The 18,301-nt window shown below is 42.4% G+C and overlaps 3 protein-coding genes across 4 annotated transcripts in view; 2 read left to right on the top strand and 1 right to left on the bottom strand.

Moving 5' to 3' along the window:
* Positions 1-84: 84 nt before the first annotated feature.
* LOC109470265 (leucine-rich repeat-containing protein 73-like) lies at positions 85-3,033 on the bottom strand. The gene is made up of 5 exons (XM_019769142.1): positions 2,524-3,033; positions 1,732-1,892; positions 1,354-1,577; positions 882-1,023; positions 85-703 (listed from the first exon to the last, which is right to left on the bottom strand). The coding sequence occupies exons 1-5, from the start codon at positions 2,805-2,807 to the stop codon at positions 618-620; spliced, it is 897 nt and encodes a 298-aa protein (XP_019624701.1). The 5' UTR covers positions 2,808-3,033; the 3' UTR covers positions 85-617.
* Positions 3,034-6,162: 3,129 nt separating this feature from the next.
* On the top strand, positions 6,163-10,668 carry LOC109470260 (NF-kappa-B inhibitor alpha-like). Its single transcript, XM_019769129.1, is given in 8 exon segments — positions 6,163-6,797; positions 7,138-7,243; positions 7,562-7,642; positions 7,644-7,742; positions 7,744-7,807; positions 8,204-8,292; positions 9,030-9,210; positions 9,414-10,668. Coding segments are annotated over 8 exon segments (1,074 nt in total). The 5' UTR covers positions 6,163-6,411; the 3' UTR covers positions 9,482-10,668.
* Positions 10,669-11,961: 1,293 nt separating this feature from the next.
* Positions 11,962-18,301, top strand: part of LOC109470249 (stress-induced-phosphoprotein 1-like) — an 11,320-nt gene continuing 4,980 nt past the window's right edge. For both annotated transcript variants that reach the window (XM_019769111.1, XM_019769112.1), the window contains exons 1-9: positions 11,962-12,055; positions 13,085-13,294; positions 13,574-13,715; positions 14,108-14,264; positions 14,395-14,560; positions 14,873-14,999; positions 15,193-15,295; positions 15,492-15,612; positions 15,982-16,078. In XM_019769111.1, the coding sequence (XP_019624670.1) occupies positions 12,032-12,055; positions 13,085-13,294; positions 13,574-13,715; positions 14,108-14,264; positions 14,395-14,560; positions 14,873-14,999; positions 15,193-15,295; positions 15,492-15,612; positions 15,982-16,078 (1,147 nt within the window). In that variant the 5' untranslated portion in view covers positions 11,962-12,031. The remainder of the gene's footprint in view (positions 12,056-13,084; positions 13,295-13,573; positions 13,716-14,107; positions 14,265-14,394; positions 14,561-14,872; positions 15,000-15,192; positions 15,296-15,491; positions 15,613-15,981; positions 16,079-18,301) is intronic.

Raw genomic sequence — 18,301 nt, 5'->3', positions numbered from 1 at the left:
ATTTTCTAGACATCATTAAGTACACAAAGTAAAATTTGTACACTCAAGCATCATATCAATTTATCAATGAAGTAAACATCTTGTAAAAGATGAAGTCAGCAGTATACAGTCAACATAGCATCCTGCATACATTAACCCCAGGCAAGGGTTGACTAAATATGTTTTTCTTGTCAAAAATCATTTACAACTGATTAAAGACTTGTCTTATGATTTTTTACATCTTATATGACTATTCTGCCATCAAAATTAAATTATATGAAAATAAATTGTATAAAACAACTATCTACATTGTACATCAATGCCACTGATGCAGAAACATTCTATAGCTCCAGTTGAGGGGCTATATTGTACTACTAACACTCAAAAAGCAATAACATCACTCTATCATACAAGGAATATGGACACTTCATAGTCTTCCTTCAGTCTAGAGTAGAGGTCGTTTCAAACCATCCATTTCTACTCGGCAGTAAAAAAAAATGGATGGCACTTTTCCTCTAGTCTTCTATCATGCCACATATATCATACATGTATATAGTAGGAAACTACATGTAGTACAAATCTGGTGCCACATGGCACTATTAGATTGCTGGCTGAAAGTTATATTGCTTGAATCCGCTTTAAGCCTCCACAGCAGCTGCTGCCGTGTCCCTGTCATGTGACCTGCGGGGGATTCCACTGGTGGATGGGCCAGGTTCTGCTGGGGCTGAAACAGAACAAAGGTGCAAACTGAAAACTACCGGTATGTCCATTACCAACCTCCTGTAGGAACACAGGCCATGGTGTAGTTGTGCAAATGAGCAGGAAATTTCCCTTATAACATGGAGCTTCTATCACAAATGCCAAGACCAAGTTACATGACACTTGGGAGGTGGAGTCCTTACCAGCCTCCTCTTGAGCTGTGTCCTCTGTGTTGACAGACAGGCAGCTGTTGACCTGCTGCTGTGTCTCCTCACTCACACCGTTCTCACACAGAACCAGCTGCTTCAGGGTCACAGGGTAGTTCTGCACCAGGTCCAGGAACACCTGGAGGTGGTGTAATGTCTTAATATTGATTTTTTACTTAATTACAATATCTCTCTGTGATTTGAATTGTCATCAACACCTTCATTGTTTGATGAACAACCCTTTCCCAAACTTGCTTGTAAGATTAAATGAGAAAAAAAGGCAGTCACAAAGTGTAATTGAATTTTTAGTATCAATAAACCCTAATGGTTTAATACTGAGTTTTGTGAAAAATGTTCAACTACTAGTAATCTGTTTCTTTCAGCAACTTGACGCTAGGATATAAGAATTGACAAGCCAAAATAATTATAAACATCAAACTCATCCAAATAATCAAAGGTATATCTCTACCTGTCCCCCAAATTCAGTCATCCCAGTCCCCTCCAAGTCGAGCACCTCTAGTGTCCTGCTGCCTGCCACAACCACGGCCAGCATCCCAGCTCCATAGTCTCCAATGGAGTTATAGTCCAGACACAGAGTTCTGATGGTTGAGCTGCTAGACAGCGCCACTGACAGTTGGGCCCAACCTCGTGCAGTAATGGCTGGGTTGGCACTCAGGGTTAGGTCATGGATTCCTGGACAGGGAAATGTTATCATCATATTAAGTGTGTGTAAAATAAGCAACCTTTTGATGTTCTACTCAAGGTCACGAGGTTCAATTAACATAAAAATATGGACATGTGATTTATAGCTCCTTGGATAAACAGTTTTTCCAACAGACATTCTCACCTTGTCTGGCTCCATCAGGAGGTAACAATGTGCTGATGAGTTTGATGGAGCCATCCCCCAGCCGACAGTCCCCCAGGTCCAATGAGGTCAGGAAGGGGTGGGTGGACAGTGATGGGATCAGCACAGTCAGGCCATCATCACCCAGGGGGCTGCCATGGAGGCTACATGAGGAAGCAGGATCTTGTTAATATGCTAAAAAGTTGACGATTGATACTAGATGCGATAAGCTGGGTCCATGCATCATACTTTTTACTCTTTTTCATAAACATACAACAAACACACATTGGCCTTATTTTCAACTTTGCAAATGTAGGTAAGTATGGGTGGCATTCAGATTAAATGATGGAGCAGTCCTTAGTCTTTCACCTAACCTTAAACGTTTTACAACAGCAGTTTCCCTAACGTTAATCATCCTTCCGTTACAGATTAGCAGATAATGAAATGACTTCCTTAAGGCATTGTTCGATAGTCAAGGCAGTTGCCATGGCTCCACAAAACCAAAGGGCCACTGAAGGCAAGAGTCAGGTATCAAACATCACTTAGAAAAAGACAGGGCACGATAGAAGTAACGGTTAATGTCTCCCAGACGCCAGTAAAACGACAACGCGATGTAATAAGACACGCTGCACGCGATCTGAGCATACGGAGCTTGTCACTCCTACACACAATGTCCTTGGTCACTCTAATGCGACATTTAATACAATAACAATAACACTTAAGACCTCATTTAGCCCATCAAATACCATCTGCATTAGACGTGTGTTCCAGAAATGATTACCTAACGTGACTTACAACAATGAATTTAGCGATCTATTCCTTGTCAGCGCCTCTCCCAGAAGTCTCGCTCGACTGATATCCGAGACTACGCCCAGGTTCAAGTTCAGCTGCACGATGGATTTGCTCTCCCCAATCGCCGTGGCCAGCGGCCCGAAGTCTTCGTCGTCGATCTTACACCCTCTAAGACTGAGCAGGCGGGTGGAGTTATTCTTTAAGGAGTCGCAGATGTCTCGGACCTCCACCGTGGACAGGTGTTCACCTGAGATCTGGATGGAGCCGAGTAGCATGTTGCCGGGCATCCTGACACCTGTAGAAGCGCGAGACAGGCTCGCTCTCTCAAGTCTTAGTTCAAATGTCACCTTTTGGAGGCCCCTCTGTATCACAAGATAACTTGACAGGTAAATGAAATGGCCTGTGTTATGCGGCAGGTGAATTTTACGCCAGGTTCAAGCAGGTGAGATGAAGAGTCGCGCGGCTCCAAGTCTCCATACCGACCGACCAGCACGCATGTCTGGTGACCTGTGACCTGTGGTGGTAACGCGGCTGTGTTTGTTGTTTGTACAGTTGCACAGGTGAAATACAAACAGCTCACCTGAAACTGGGGCTAGGGTTCAAAAGTGTCAACCGCGCCTACCGAAACGGTCCGCCGAAAGTTTACCGAACAGTTTCGGGCCCGGAAAAGTTACATCGGAGCATTTTTGCTAATAACGTTACCTCTTGCTCTATCCATGAAGGGTATTTTTCACTCTTTTGCCATCATCTCATTTGGAAGAATTTGAATATATTTATTGCGTATGGATTGATCAAGGTTACACTACATGTATAGATGTGACTTTGCACAATAATTTTTTCTCTCGAGCAACTTACACGTATTTGTTATACGGTAAATTGTTTTTCGTCAAATCAGTACAGATTGCCCAAAACTCTCTAGCGTCCGTGATAAAATTTGAAATTTCTCTTCTACTAATGTCCTTCCAAATTCAACGTACAAAAGTACAAAGTACAAGTAAAAGTATAAAGTATGAAATAAAAAGTACAAGTCTGGTTTTCAAAAGTCGTCGAACTACGACTAGGTATAATAGCCGGTATCCCAGTCTTCAGCTACCGTTACCTTGGCCAATGACGATGGTTAATCGACTGCACTCTACCACTTATTTGAGCGCAGTCACTCAGATAAAAACCCTTTCTATGATGACCTCTACAAACATGAAGTGTGAAACAAATTGCGATAGATTGTGGTTGTTATAGGGCGTAACGCGCAAAAATATTTTCCGAGCATTCCCCTCGCATTGTTTTTTTTTTATTGCACATCGACCATATAAACAATAAAAAACATATCATATCATATCATATCATTTCATATAAACTAAAAGTTTCCCTTTATTTGATCATGGTACAGTTTTCTGTAGATTAAGCGCATTGCCGCAATGCGGCACATTATGACTCTTTCCCCCCTGTCTGGCAGCTTCCACCGATGATGGGGAATCCTCTTACTACATTTTGTACTAGTATAACTTGTATAAACACGCAGTGCCACAGCTCCACGGCCTCCACTGCTGCATAGGGTGCGTGTATATAGGCGTAGCTTGTAATTGACAATACATTCCGTACCTTGGACCTTTAGTAAGCGTATCGAACCTTGAAACATTTTACGACGTAGATGAAATGATTGTCTTGTTCAAGTTTGCATCTTATTGTACAGAAGTCGGCGATCTGAAGCAGCATCTTTCATCTTAATTCTTGACATGATCAAGAGTGCACATCTTCGGACCATGACCGGTACCCGAGAGGTTAGAAACACTTTTTTCCGTCTCGAAGTATCTTACCTGTTATGTGGTTATTGTTGACACACGACATTACATTTATCATAACAGATTTGTGCATGCAAACTCTATTATCATCACATTGACACAACTCACAAACTAATTAGCAGTCATGTGGAAGGTTTATCATATTCGATATCAGCACCATAAAGGGATACGGGGTAATTCTGTCTTTTCTACGTGCAGGTCAAGCGGAACCTGAACCTTTATTATGAGAACCCGAGCGGTTTGATTTGATTTCATTTATTGTACTACGGTTAAACAAATATACAGCCAGGACTGCCCAACTAGTAAGGCCAGGGGCTATTATAAAAGGCTAGGCTGTTATGCAATTGAACGATAATTGATGTACTCAGTTGGTCTAGTTTGTGCGATTCAAACGTGGTGAAAGCTCGTGAAACTGAAGAACTTGATAAGCAGCTGCGCGCCTGGTCATAACGCGTGTAGTCGTTTTTGGGGGGGAAGTGAAGGGGGCGCTTTTTCTAGTACATATTGTACTAGTATTTTCTAATAGCCCAAGTTTTCTGATCGCAATGCTCTCCTATCGCACATAACATTAGTAGATAGCACTCGCCCAAGGCACGAAATACTAAAACTCACGAGACCCCTTTTTGAGGTTTTTATATTCCTTCCCAGCAAACCAAAATGAAAAGGAACGGAAGACGGATATTCCACTTTCTCATATGATGCATGGATTAATCAAGGTTAGAGCACTGCTAGGTCTCCTCAGCCAATAGGGATCCTGGATTTTTAGTGATTATATCCACATAGTAGCATACTTGTGAGTTAGTGCACCTCTCTCCCTTGGGGTAGAGGTGCACTAACTAACCAGCCACCCTCTTCTCAGCCAACCAGTAAGCTGGAATTGGTCCCTCTCTAGGGACAGAGGTGCTCTAACTAACCGAATAAATTACACTATGTTGGACCCGCCCATTGTTATTTCCATGGAAACAACAACTGGCCAATGGCAGTGTCCAGCTTTCTGCCCTGGGGAATCAGAGGAGACTGACCGGCTCATCACCACACATCGTTTGACTCTTCTTGGAGTTGTTTGGCTGTCCATCTGGGCTGATTAACGACCTAACGACCTAGCGGTCGTTAATCAGCCCAGATGGACAACCAAACAACTCCTCGAAACAAGACAAAAAGTGACACTAAACAAACTTTCGGATTTATAAAGCAAAATCAAGTTCTAGTGGATGGAGTTGATCAACTTCGGGGACCTAGAAGTGCTCTAAGTTAGATAGAGCACGGTTTGAGGCTGAATACTCGGATTCAGAACTGCCCGCCCAACCTCGGGGATTTCATGTCACCCTTGGCCTCTGGCCTCGGGAGACATGAAATCCCCTTGGTGGGCGGGACAGTTCTAAATCCTCATAGTCAGCCTCAAACCGTGCTCTATCTATTACCTAATAGTTTATTGTAACGTTAATGAAAAATATAGTTATTTTTTGTTTTTACGAAGATGATTATTCTTGTATTTAACCTCCTTGCATAGACAAGATACCTACTTCTTGTGTCGTAACAGTGGAGGTCCCTTCTCCGAATTCTAATATTGCGACTGCCATGTAATGACTTGCATGCAGTACGCGGGACTTTCCAGGTGTCTCACCCTGCATCCGTCAGGACTTGCGTTTCCACGTAATCGTTTTCGCGCTTGATTTGTTTTCCACAAGACAAATGCGTCAGCAGGTGGGGACAGAAATGAGTCACGACTCCACCTACAAGGGGATTCCCCCTATTATGTATGCAGAAAAGCTACCCCATCATTGGTTAGAAAAATCATGTGATGTAAATCCCCCATTTTTATTGGTCAGACACACGAAAGGGGAATCCCCCACCAAAAATTTCCCAGTCTGGTCACATAAAATTCACTGCGTGGCAGTTGTGCGCGTTAGTTTTGTCACAAGAGGAGTCATAGTCTCATCTAATCTTGTATTCACCACCTCTTTAGACAACCTAGAGTCGTTCTGAAGGCGATTGTGTAACATTCGAGCCGAGTTTGGGACGTTTGTACGAGAAAATCAGCAGCAGTTGTTGACCGTCCGTCTGCCATTTTCGTTTGAAATTTTAGTCCAACATGGCTACGCTGGATTGGGAGGTGGAGACCGACAGCGCACCAGGCCCACTGGACGAAATCAGACCAGAGGCCAGAAAGCTGTGGAACGCGACCGTGGATTCGGACAGATTTGATTCAGCTTATGATTCTGTCGGTGATACTTGTCTCTCACAGGACTTTCAGCAGTGCTCGCTCCACTCGTCGGAAGACCAAAGTTCACAGCCCGCCCCGGTGGGAAGAGCAGGGGAACTGGTGGAAAGGTTGCCGACACAAAGGGAGGAAGAAACCTGCAAATCCTGCCAGGACGAGACAGAAGATGACTGTATCGAACCAGACGAGGATCCCAGCGAGGAACTACGGGAGAACTTGGCAAGAGAAGCCTTCTGCCAAGACCAAGACGGCGACACGTAAGTAGAGAATTTTACACACGTCACAATTTTTTCTTACTCAGTGAACTGCTCTAGGCAAAAAATATTGATTGACGTCATTACGTTTACTCCTTAACAAATAAAATCTATTGTGTTTTGAGACAACGTTAAGAACATTGAGGCAAAAGACAATTTTCAATATCTTGGTGCGCACTTTCCGTCCGCTCTAGGGGGTAAAGCGTTACTCAGGGACTTTCCCAGGTTATTCACCCCAACAGTCCAGAATTCTTCCTACGCACTTCAAAAGAATCACGTGCTGCCTGCGTGATCAGTTGTTGTTTGCAACTGTTTAATGTTATTCCTCCAAATGTTGTTTCAGAACGCTTCACATGGGTGTCATTCACAGCAGACCAGATGTAGTGGACCGAATGTTGGAACTGGCGCCCTCCCCAGACCACCTGGACATCAGAAACCACTTGCAGCAGGTGAGGCAACCTGTTCTGAGTCACGTGACCTGGTGGACAAACAATGCCACCATTTAGTTTGTACTGGTTTGCTTTCCCCTCCAGTCTCCAGTTTGTCTATTGCTATCCTTGCAGTAAGTTTGGTGATTCACTAATTTAAGTTTTCTCCATATAATTTTCATGCTTCTGCAGTTTGAAAAGATGCTGCAAGGGGGCCCAGAAATTGAAATCTGTTTCTTCTGCCATGGCATACTCACCTAGAGTTGGTAGAATTGATTTTAGGTAAAATTTTGCAACTTTCTTCAGCAGCATAGTTGACCTTTGCCTTGTTCCCAGCAGACCCCACTGGCCCTGGCTACAGTGACAGACCAGTCTAAGGTGGCCAGACAACTGCTGGTGCACGGAGCCTCGCTAGACATCCCCTGACAGGAATGGGCGCACACCCCTGCACCTGGCCAGCCTCAGGGGCAATGGCAGTCTGGTACAGGCACTCACCACACCAGTCAGCTCCACAGAGGTGAAAACACAGGCACCTCTCACGGCTGCAGAGGATACCGCAGGACCTGGAGCAGAGGGACTATGAAGGTGAGTTTTTTAAGTCACATGGAATGAGTGCAGAAATTTTGAGAAAAGGACACACTGCTGTATAGAATTGAAAGAATAAAGCCTATCTTTTGATGCTTATGTAGTTTCATCTCACAACTGTACTTGTTCTAAGTTGCCTGTGCAGTCATTTGTGAAGAAGTAATGTTGGTATGTTGAAGCTAGTTGTATGCCCTGAAGGTAGATGTGAGAATGTGTACTTCCTCTTCAAGAAAACTGTATTAGGTAGTGCAATGCACCTTGTAATGAGGGTCTTCACCTCGGGATTCCCCCCTCCTCACCTGATCTTGCTGACTAGTAGACTAAGGAATGCTGACTCATGAAGGAATAAAGAGTGACTGACTTCTCAATTTAAACTTCTTTCTCTATGTTTTGTAGGTTTCACTTGTCTTCACCTGGCTGCCTCTGAGGGACACTATGACATTGTCCAGTACCTCGCTCAGATTGGTGCAGATGTGAATTCACAAGTAAGTAATGTTACCCTTTTCCCTCCCTTGTTTGCACTTTGATGAGTCATGCCTTTTTTGCCCAGAAGTTAAAGGGTTTTATATCAACAATAGTGACTTTGTAATCAAGATTAACTCCATCAATTTGATATAAACAGTTTAATGATGTTTATACATGTTTTTCTGGTTGCCCTGGACTGAAGAAGTCCCTGGGACTTCCCCCGGGCCCCCTATTGTGAAAGTGGAACTTGCCCAGGCCAGTTTGGACTTGCTTTTGCCTTGTTTGCTCAACAACTGCTGAGCTTTCAAGACTGTGGGAATCCCCACAGAAGATAGGAGATATGGCATGCTTTAAAGATTGGGTGTCATTTCCCTGGGACATCCCCACTTTATCGGTAGGGGGTTAAACTGACTTCCTCTTTTTGTATTCCCCTGTCCATTGGTCCTGGCCACATGTTTTAACAGTGTTGTTTATCCATCCATCACTCCAGTTCCCCCTCTGTCACTCACACACTGGGTGCTTTCCTAAAATATCAGTTTGGGCAATACAAAAGTCCCTTACATTCTGCTGGACTTTGCCATTCAAGAGCTGATTTTTTAAGTTTCTATGAGGGGAGATTGAAAATCGTTTTGATGTCCCTTCCCCAAAATGTTGAAACAAATTTCAGCTTCTGTTTTTGAAGTATACAAATTGTGCACAATGTTTTTATTGTTTATGCAATCAAGATGAAGACTAAGATTTGCCTTTGTTTTAACAGGATGGTAAGAGCGGCCGCACCGCGCTGCACCATGCGGTAGAGAGGAATGACATCCAGATGGCGAAGGTGCTACTGTTCGGCTGCAGGGCACAGGTGGATGCTCAGATGTACAACAGCTGCACTCCGCTGCACCTGGCAGTGGGACGGAGGGCACCAGGAGATCACCTCCCTCCTCATACAGGTGTGTGGGACAAATGTTAACAAATGTTTACCAAAAATGAACCTTTGTACGGTTTCAATGATATGTCTGTCAAACACTGCATGTCCTGCTAAACTTCCCCCAGTTTTTATCTCTTGACTGTTCGTTCCATAACTAGTTGCACCTGTTTTTATACCATATTTGGACACCTGATCTTATACCATATTTTGTCCATTATGTCATAGGCTGGCGCCAACCCCAACCTATCAAACACGGAAGAGGACACACCACAGGACCTTGCTGCAGGAGATGACGACATTGCCTCCATGTTGTATGATGACATCAGGATCGGAGGACAGCCAGTCCACTTGGACATGTGAACTTGTTTGACCTAGGGCCTAGGAAAAATGTTGTGTTTACATAGAGAATCCCTACCTACCAACCCTATTTTTTACAGGCCTGAAATCGAAAACACAACATTGATTTTCCTAGGCCATTAATTTTACCACATGAAGTGAGGAACAGCAACTGATTTAGATGTGTTAACAGGATTTTTTGGTCTTGTACTGACAATTTTGTACAGTGCAAAATGATTTCTGTGCACAGATGTGTTTGTGAAAAATAACCCATTGTCAATACAGGAAAGCTTTCTTTGGCACAGTTCAACTAAATAGCCTCTAGTGATCAGGATCTATAACCATGGATAAATAGCTTTGTAAATATAAAGCAGTCAAAATAAGATTTGACTAAGGGAAGCTAGTCAGTTCTTCATTGTGAAATTTGAAATAGCATAATGTACTTCATGAGACCAAGTCAGTTTGATGTAAATATGACGCTTTTTGCTACATTCGGAAGATTTAGGTTGCAGATGGCTGCATCTGCTGAGGTGGAGTTATCACATACTTGAAGTGTACTGCGGTACTACTGCCTATAGAAAAATGATAAGAAAAAAAACAATGTATTAAATGTATGTCTAGTTGACCTAGCTGTTCATAGGTGTGCACTTTGAGATAATAGAGAGATAAGGAGGTCAAAACCTCCTTGGAGAAGAGAAGCTTGAAAAATATGCTGTTGTGTACTAACATGTGCATTTCACGCTCACTGATGACGAGTTTCAGTCTGTTGTGAAAAACAAGGGAGTAACTACATTATGGTGTGATCAGAGTTTTTGTAATGTCCCTGTTTTTTTTAAGACAATTTGGTTACTTTTATTTGTACAAATTTGAGTATATATGTGTACATGTAAATAGCATTCTTGCATTAATGACTTGGCCAGAAAAACACAGCAAAAAATGTACTGGGTTCTGTATTGGCTTCAGAAGTCACAATGGATCAAACTGAATCTCTAATAAGTCTTATTGGTGTATTTAATGCATATATTGACAAGGAATTATTAGCTGTACAACAGTCTGTTTTTGGACAAGAAATTCTTGAATTTAACTTCTTATTTTGCCATTTGTTACATTTTTGAAAATGAATAAAGCGAAGTACAAATGTCTATTCATTCCTATCTGTGTATTGTCCATATCTCTTTCAGTTAGAGCTTGGAGGTATTTTTATATCTCCGTGGTTAGAGTGAAAGTTCAGTGAAAACTACACAAATAGCATTGCATACAAGGACAGACGACTTTGAGATGGTTCAATAGTGCATGAAAAAGTTCATTCAAACTGAAGATAGTAATTTTTATCAAACTTCACAGATTCACAACCTACGTGAGGAGCCAGGAAAGTGCTCCTCTGGGAAACATCGATGAACATAAAAGGAATTTCTCTGCTCTAGAAAGCAAATCCCTCACCAACACATATCCACGATTAATGCCAGGATTGGTAATTTTCCACACACCTAGAGTAGGCATAAGTCCAACGCCTGTTCCAAAACTTGTCGAAAGGCCCATCCTTTGGGAATGATGATACGACCCAAATGGAGGGGAATAACACAACGTTACATGCATGTACAAGGCCATACAAGGATGATGTCACAGGGGGTTTCTGCTTCGGTAGGCTTAGATATTTGCCGGACCCGTACATCGAGGCACTCGTGCACTGTAGTTGTACTTTCTCCTCTTCTGATACTAGTAGAAGTCATTGGGTATACTAATGTCAAGCAGATGTATGGCTTCAGTTTGTCATTTATGTTATGTTTTCCAACGTTCTGTAACTTCGTCGTCTTTTTTAACTACCGACGTAACGTTACAAAGTGAGGTAAAATGACTCAAGCTGGAGTCATACATCTGCTTGGAGATAGTGGCGAGCGTGTGGGTGATATTTTGTAAAGGGCAACGTGAGTCATAGCTATGTACTGGTGACGGATCATGAAATTCCCCACTGACAGGTCCTGAGAAAAGTGGAAAACGACCCGCGGGATTTTCCACTTTTCGGGATCCCGCAATGCCGAAACGCCTAGAATACCTATTACGTTACATGTAACGGGGGTTTTCATTGGCCTCCTTCGCAGACTTGTAGGGCGCGGCATTATTTTTTTCTGTCATGTCAAATAAGTTTTTAGTACCTTCCTTTTCATGGTCCTTGATGTCAATAAACTCTAGGACTTCAATAGGATCCGTTCACTGCTTTATTCTCGCTTCCTATTACGTATTAGGATCAAGTGAGTTTGGTAAAGCCTGTTTAGACTCTGCTATGGGCAGAAAAACCGAAATGTTGGGACCACACCTTGTAACGTTGTCCATGTCACACACTGACATTGTTTCTGGGCCACGAGGCAGGCCAGAGGAAAGCGGTCACGTGCGTCATTACGCGCTAGCCAATAGTAACTCTCAGATCACAAAGACATTATAATATGCTAATTTCCGTGGAAACTTCGAGATTCTCATGTCCATACTGAGTCCACACTAAACCTTCGACTATGGCGGAAGATTTGCAAAAGAAGGTGGGTATGGTATTAGTTTTATCTACAAATCATAGATATACAATCTGTTTCCCAGTTGATCTGACCGGGAGCCGGTTAGAGTTCAACCGAGCCGGTTTTGTGCTTCAGATTTCACTCCGTTTTAGTTCTTCTGGACAGGGAAGTGGGGAGGGGGGCCGCCATGCTAGCCACGAGCCAGGCGATCGCTTTGTAGATAGACACATGTCAAGCTACTAGCCTCAGCTTAACGCAAAAACTCTTAACTATGTTTTGAGAGTTAATTAGATCATCAACCACACGAGATCTGCTTGATATTGTGGGTAGACGAAATGATGATTTGATTGTTTAATTTTCGCAAGTTCAATGTTAAATCCTGGTTTCACTTTCGCCGTTAGTGATGTTAGTGTGTAGTGATACTACCGAATGACATGAATGGTTTACTCTTCAAGCAAACACTCCAGTCGCGAATGATCCAAGACTTCTGACGACGATACGATACATGCTTTTCGTATGAAGACTGTGATCAAGTACTAGTATACAACATGTTGCTCTCTCTGAGGTCATCAGGCAGAGTTATAATTTTCAAAATCATCAACATGCATCTGCATTCGGGGTTGTATACCAGCAATAAGATAATCTGGCCCATCAACTTATAACGTTAGTAATTTCTAGAACATGAAAATCTGCATAATGATAATACTGTATGATGATTTTGCGGACAAGCACGCTCCTAGGAGTGATAACTGTTGACATTGAAATTCATTGACAGTTTATCCTGGCTCAGGTTGTGTCTCTGGAATAAATGATTATTTACTACACTAGAACTTTCTAGTACAGGACATGGTTATCTTGAACAAACACATACTGTTGGCATGGAGCATTGCCAGAACCTATAATTGGAGGGTCCTCTGCTCCATGAAGGCCATTATCAGTTTACTGAATGAGTTCATTGGGTTGTTTTATTGTATTTATAAATTGATGAAAGGGCACAATGAGGTCTGCTCCTTTCTTCACAATCACATTGTGATAGTTGTTTGCCTTTCTCCTCAGGTAGCAGAGCTAAAGGACCAAGGAAATCGTGCTCTGACTTCAGGGAACACACAGGAGGCGATAAGACTGTATGGGGAGGCTATCAAGATAGACCCCACCAACCATGTCCTGTATAGTAACCGCTCTGCCGCACTGGCAAAGGCCTCTAACTATGAGCTGGCCTTGGTGGACGCTAACAAAACAGTCGAGCTGAAGCCTGACTGGGTAAAGGTAAGGAGAAACTGGGAATCAAATAGCATTGTAAGTCCTTGCTGGTGAATCAGTGTCCTAGTGACTCGCTCCATGATGTGATTACAAAATCAAGTGTATGTCTGCAGAATTTGGAAAGGGTTATGTGCCATTTGCATTCAGCCCTCACATGAAGCATGTTAATATTGTTATATGATTATGAGAAGAATTACTAGTGTATTTGCTACCCATTGTTTAGTGTTATATTAGGAACATGTTTCCCACACGTGTACTTCATGTCTCTTATACTGTACCTTGCAGGGGTACTCTCGGAAGGGTGCAGCCTTGTCATTTCTGGGCCGATATGAGGAAGCCAAGATGGCATATGAGGAAGGTCTTAAACTGGACCCAGAAAACCAACAATTGAAGGATGGAGTCAGGGATGCACAATCTCACTTAACAGGTTGTTGTTGGTTCTTTTCATTACTAGGGAACAGAGTAGGAAAAGGTATAGGAGTAGGATGAAAAAGAAAAGCAAGCTCTGGACTATAATGAAAGCATGATGAATTTGTATGCACCCTAGTCTATATACTACCACCCAACACAATGGTTCCTTGTATCAAATCAATTTAAGGAAGTTGGAAACTCATGCAAAACATTTAATAGTTTTGTATTGTTTTCTACTCATTCTCTACTTTTTATCTAGGAGGAAAAAACATGGAACAAGAAGTCCCAAATAATACTTGTCAAGAACTATAATTTGAATATTATGTTATACCTGGTACAATACATTACAATGTATAGATGATACAAAAAAGCCACTGTCGTTTGAAGAGAAACCGCTGTGTCCTACAGGCCCTGCAGGCAGCCAGCCACTAGGTGGGAACCCCTTTGCTGTCCCAGGAGTAATGGAGCGCATCCAGAGGGACCCCAGGACCAAGGGCTTCCTGGCACAGCCAGACTACATGGAGAAACTCAAGCAACTGCAGCAGAACCCACAGGCTCTCGGGAAGTTAGTGTCCCATTTATTCAAGCATGACTATTAAGGATTTTTACTTTCACCAAGAAGGTTATGTTTTCAGTAGCACTTTTGGCTGTGTGTGATCAAAACAGTGGATCAAGATTGTCTTGCCTTTTACCAGTCACCTTCAGGACCCTCGCATCATGACCACCTTAAGTGTCCTTCTGGGAGTGGACCTTCAGCAGGCGAGGGAGGAAGATATGGACCAGAGACCGTCTTCTCCTGCCCAGCAGGAGCCTGAACCCATGGAGGAGGAGGAGGAAGAGTTGACAGATGCACAGAAGGAGGTGGGGCATCCACACAAATTCATCCACACAAACTAGGCTTGAAAACAAATTATTGAATATGAATAGTATACTAACATAGATTATGACAGTTGTCAACTACTTTGTCCTCTGTATCATTTGCTCAGATGTTAGATTTGTGGGCAGAATTTGAAAGCAAAGGCAACAAAATTGAATCATTCAACAATAACATTGATTTTGCAATACCTTATTCTGGTCAGATTTAGGGAAATGTAAAAAAACGTGGAGTTCCAATGTCAAAGTAGCTTCACACGCCTTGTACCATTTGACATGTTACCTGTGCTTTCTGGTTAGGCAAAGGAGGAGAAAAGTAAGGGTAACGAGGCCTATAAGAAGAAGGACTTTGAGACGGCCCTTCAGCACTATGACAAGGCTATAGAACTGGATGCAGATGACATCACCTTCCTCACCAACAAAGCTGGTCAGTTGTTTTCTTTATACACCTCAGGAATATATACAAGTGACTGCTAGGTTGTTATTGAAGAAAACTGTTGATTTCTACAAACTAAAAAGCAGCAAAATGTAGTAAAATTGAACGGTAGAGTGTTTGTAGAAATCATGCTTAGTTGTTATTTGCAGCAGTTGTAGAAATCAAGCTTAGTTGTTATTTGCAGCGGTTTACTATGAGATGGACCGGATAGAAGACTGTATCAAGGAGAGTGAGAAAGCCATTGAGAGGGGCCGAGAAGTCCGGTCAGACTTCAAGCTGATAGCAAAGTGGGTGTTTTTTCCTTGTATGGTGTACTTTGGATACGACAGTAATAAAGCTGCTATGTATTCTAACATTTTGTCTGTAGGATTTTGTGTGTTGGGATGTCATAACTTTGAGTGTTGGATGCCATGATTTTGTGTGTTGGATGTCATCAGTGTGCGTTTCTTGTCAATATCAATGCTGGTTTCTCAACTACATCAGGGCATTCTTCCGTATCGGCCAAGCTCACTTCAAGCAGGATAAGTACAAAGATGCAATCACCTACTACAACAAGTCCCTAACAGAGCATCGCACACCAGAGGCCCTGAAGAAATGTCAGGAGGTGAGGCAGAGCCTGATACTGGTCACCTGTCTAAATTTGTAATTACATGTATGGAGATTTTTCATTTTTCTTGATTTCTTTTCTATCTTAGCATACATGTAAGCTTTACATGTTGTAGTGATATAAACGGAACAAAACAAACAATGTAAACCATGTATTCATTCAATTTACTTACATGTAATCTTTGTTTCAATGAGTGTTCCTTTATACACATTTCATAAGAACTTGTATAAATGGTAATCCTTCATCTCCTAACAGTTTGTTCATAGTTATGTTTTAGGAAGTCTTCCTCTCCTAGAGCCAGATTAAAGAGGAAGAACAGGAGATGGATCATCATATGCTAAAAGTCTGTACATTTCTGTATTTTAGGCTGAAAAACTGCTGAAGGAACATGAAGCAAAGGCATATGTTGACCCAGAGAAGGCTGAAGAGGAGAAGGCTCTGGGCAACGATCTCTTCCAGAAAGGTGCAGAAACATCTGATGGCCAATAGGCTTTTTCCCCATCCCTTATAGCACTGAGGAAGTCTGATTTCTTATTACACTTAGTGTAGTAACTCTCAAGGTCATCTAAATTATGGGATTATGACTGGAGGGTGTGAAAGAAACAAGTACAGTATATTGATGTTGCTAACATCTCTGAGAGATGAATATGTGTGTCTCGCTATTGAAAAGGACATAGTCCAGTATAAATGTTTGTTTGTAATGGTAAGTATTTTATTATGACAAACATTCATGTAATGAGAGAAATCAGATAAATAATGCCTTGATAGTGGATCAAGTCACATTGAATTGCATTGATGTACAGTCGCATGCAAAATTATTCAACCCCTCTTGTATTTTGGAGAATTTTGCCAAAATAAGGAAAATTACAACTGTAGAACATCCCTAACTCATGTAAGTGATTAACATATAGTTTATTACAATTTAATATCAGAGAAAAAGTCAATATTATTCCATAGTTCATCTGAAATGGCAACTTTAACACAAAAAGCAGGTGGCAAAATTATTCAACCCCCTACGAGGATTCCTCTAGAAATTCGTGCAGCACCCCTGTAACTGCAATGGCCTGTTGCAGACGGGAACGATAGATTGTCATGATATTCTGGCAGTGCTATTTGGGGATTTCGGCCAATTCCTTGTTGGCGAATATCTCCATCTCAACAATGTTCTTAGGTCTTCCTGCTGCAACAGCTTTCGTCAGGTCTCACCACAGATTCTCAATTGGGTTTAAGTCAGGAGACTGTGATGGCCACTCCAGGACCTTCTAGCCTTTCTTCTCCAACCAAGCCTTCATGGATTTCGATGTATGCTTGCGGTCGTTGACTTGCTGTAATGTCCAATAACGCCCCAGCTTCAACTTCTTCAAGGACTTGGTGACTTTCTCGGCCAGAATATCCTGATATTCTGTTGAATCCATGATGCCATCAACATGGTGGAGTTTCCCCAGTACCATTAGAAGCAAAACACCCCCACAACATCACAGACCCACCGCCATGCTTCACGGTAGGCAGGGTGTTCTTCTCTGCGTATGCCTGGATCCTCCTGTGCAAAACAAACCTCTGATCCACAGGACCAAGGAACTCAAGTTTTGCTTCATCAGCCCGGACAGTGTCCCAAAAGTTCTGTGGGTTTGACAGGCTGGGTTCAGCATACTGGAAGCAACTTTTCTTGTGGCTTGGCTTCAGCAGCGGTGTGCGTCTTGGGGCTCTGGTATTGAACCCTTCAGCATGAAGTGTGCAGCATGCTGTACCGCCTGAAACATCACTTCTTCCTCCAGCCAAGTTGTGTCTCAGGTCCTTTGCAGTAAGCCTGGAGGTTTTGTCCACCTGTTTTCTCAGGAATCTTGCTGTAGCTGATGAAATATTCTTCTTTCGTCCATGACCTCCCTGTGTGGCCACAGTACCAGATGCCTTGAACTTGCGAATAATGCTCCAAATGGTGTCTCTGGGAACATTTAGAGCTTGGATATCCTCTTATATCTATTACCTTAATTGTGTAATGCTACTATCTCCTATTTAAACCTCTGGGACAACTCTCTTGCCTTCACCACTTTGCCAGCAAAAGGCATGTGAGCAGTAATGACACAAAGCGTGTGATACTACACATTTGGTGGAAAATTACACGATAATACTAATACTATGGACATGCACATCTTACCTCATTGCATTACTAGTGTTTTTGGACGTGGCATGTTAGTTGTGATTCTCCATAATCACCCTAGCTGATGAGTTGTATAGGGGTTGAATAATTTTGCCACTTGCTTTTTGTATTAAAGTTGCCATTTCAGATGAACTATGAAATAATATTGACTTTTCTCTGATATTAAATTGTAATTAACTATATGTTAATCACTTACATGAGTTAGGCATGTTCTACAGTTGTAATTTTCCTTATTTTGACAAAATTCCCCAAAATACAAGAGGGGTTGAATAATTTTGCATGCAACTGTACCTGTCAATCATATACGATCGGCCGAGATCCACCCACCAGCTAGGACCAGTCTCCTCCTGTGTGTGTGTACAGGTGGCAGTGCCGTAGTTCATGTAGGTATTGGTGATCCCGTCTACAGCAAGGCTGGCAACCCCGGGTCCGTGCGTCCCGTTAAGGGTGCTAGTCTGGAACGCCGTCTGCCCCAGAGCGACATTAAAATCTACCGCGAACGAAGGATATTGTCAATAGATTGACGTA

The sequence above is a fragment of the Branchiostoma belcheri genome, unplaced genomic scaffold, assembly GCF_001625305.1.
Source record: "Branchiostoma belcheri isolate BF01 breed outbred unplaced genomic scaffold, Haploidv18h27 scaffold22, whole genome shotgun sequence".
Lineage (NCBI taxonomy): Eukaryota > Metazoa > Chordata > Leptocardii > Amphioxiformes > Branchiostomatidae > Branchiostoma > Branchiostoma belcheri.
The sequence above is the reverse complement of the archived record's forward strand: the minus strand, read 5'-3'. Positions and strand labels throughout refer to the sequence as shown.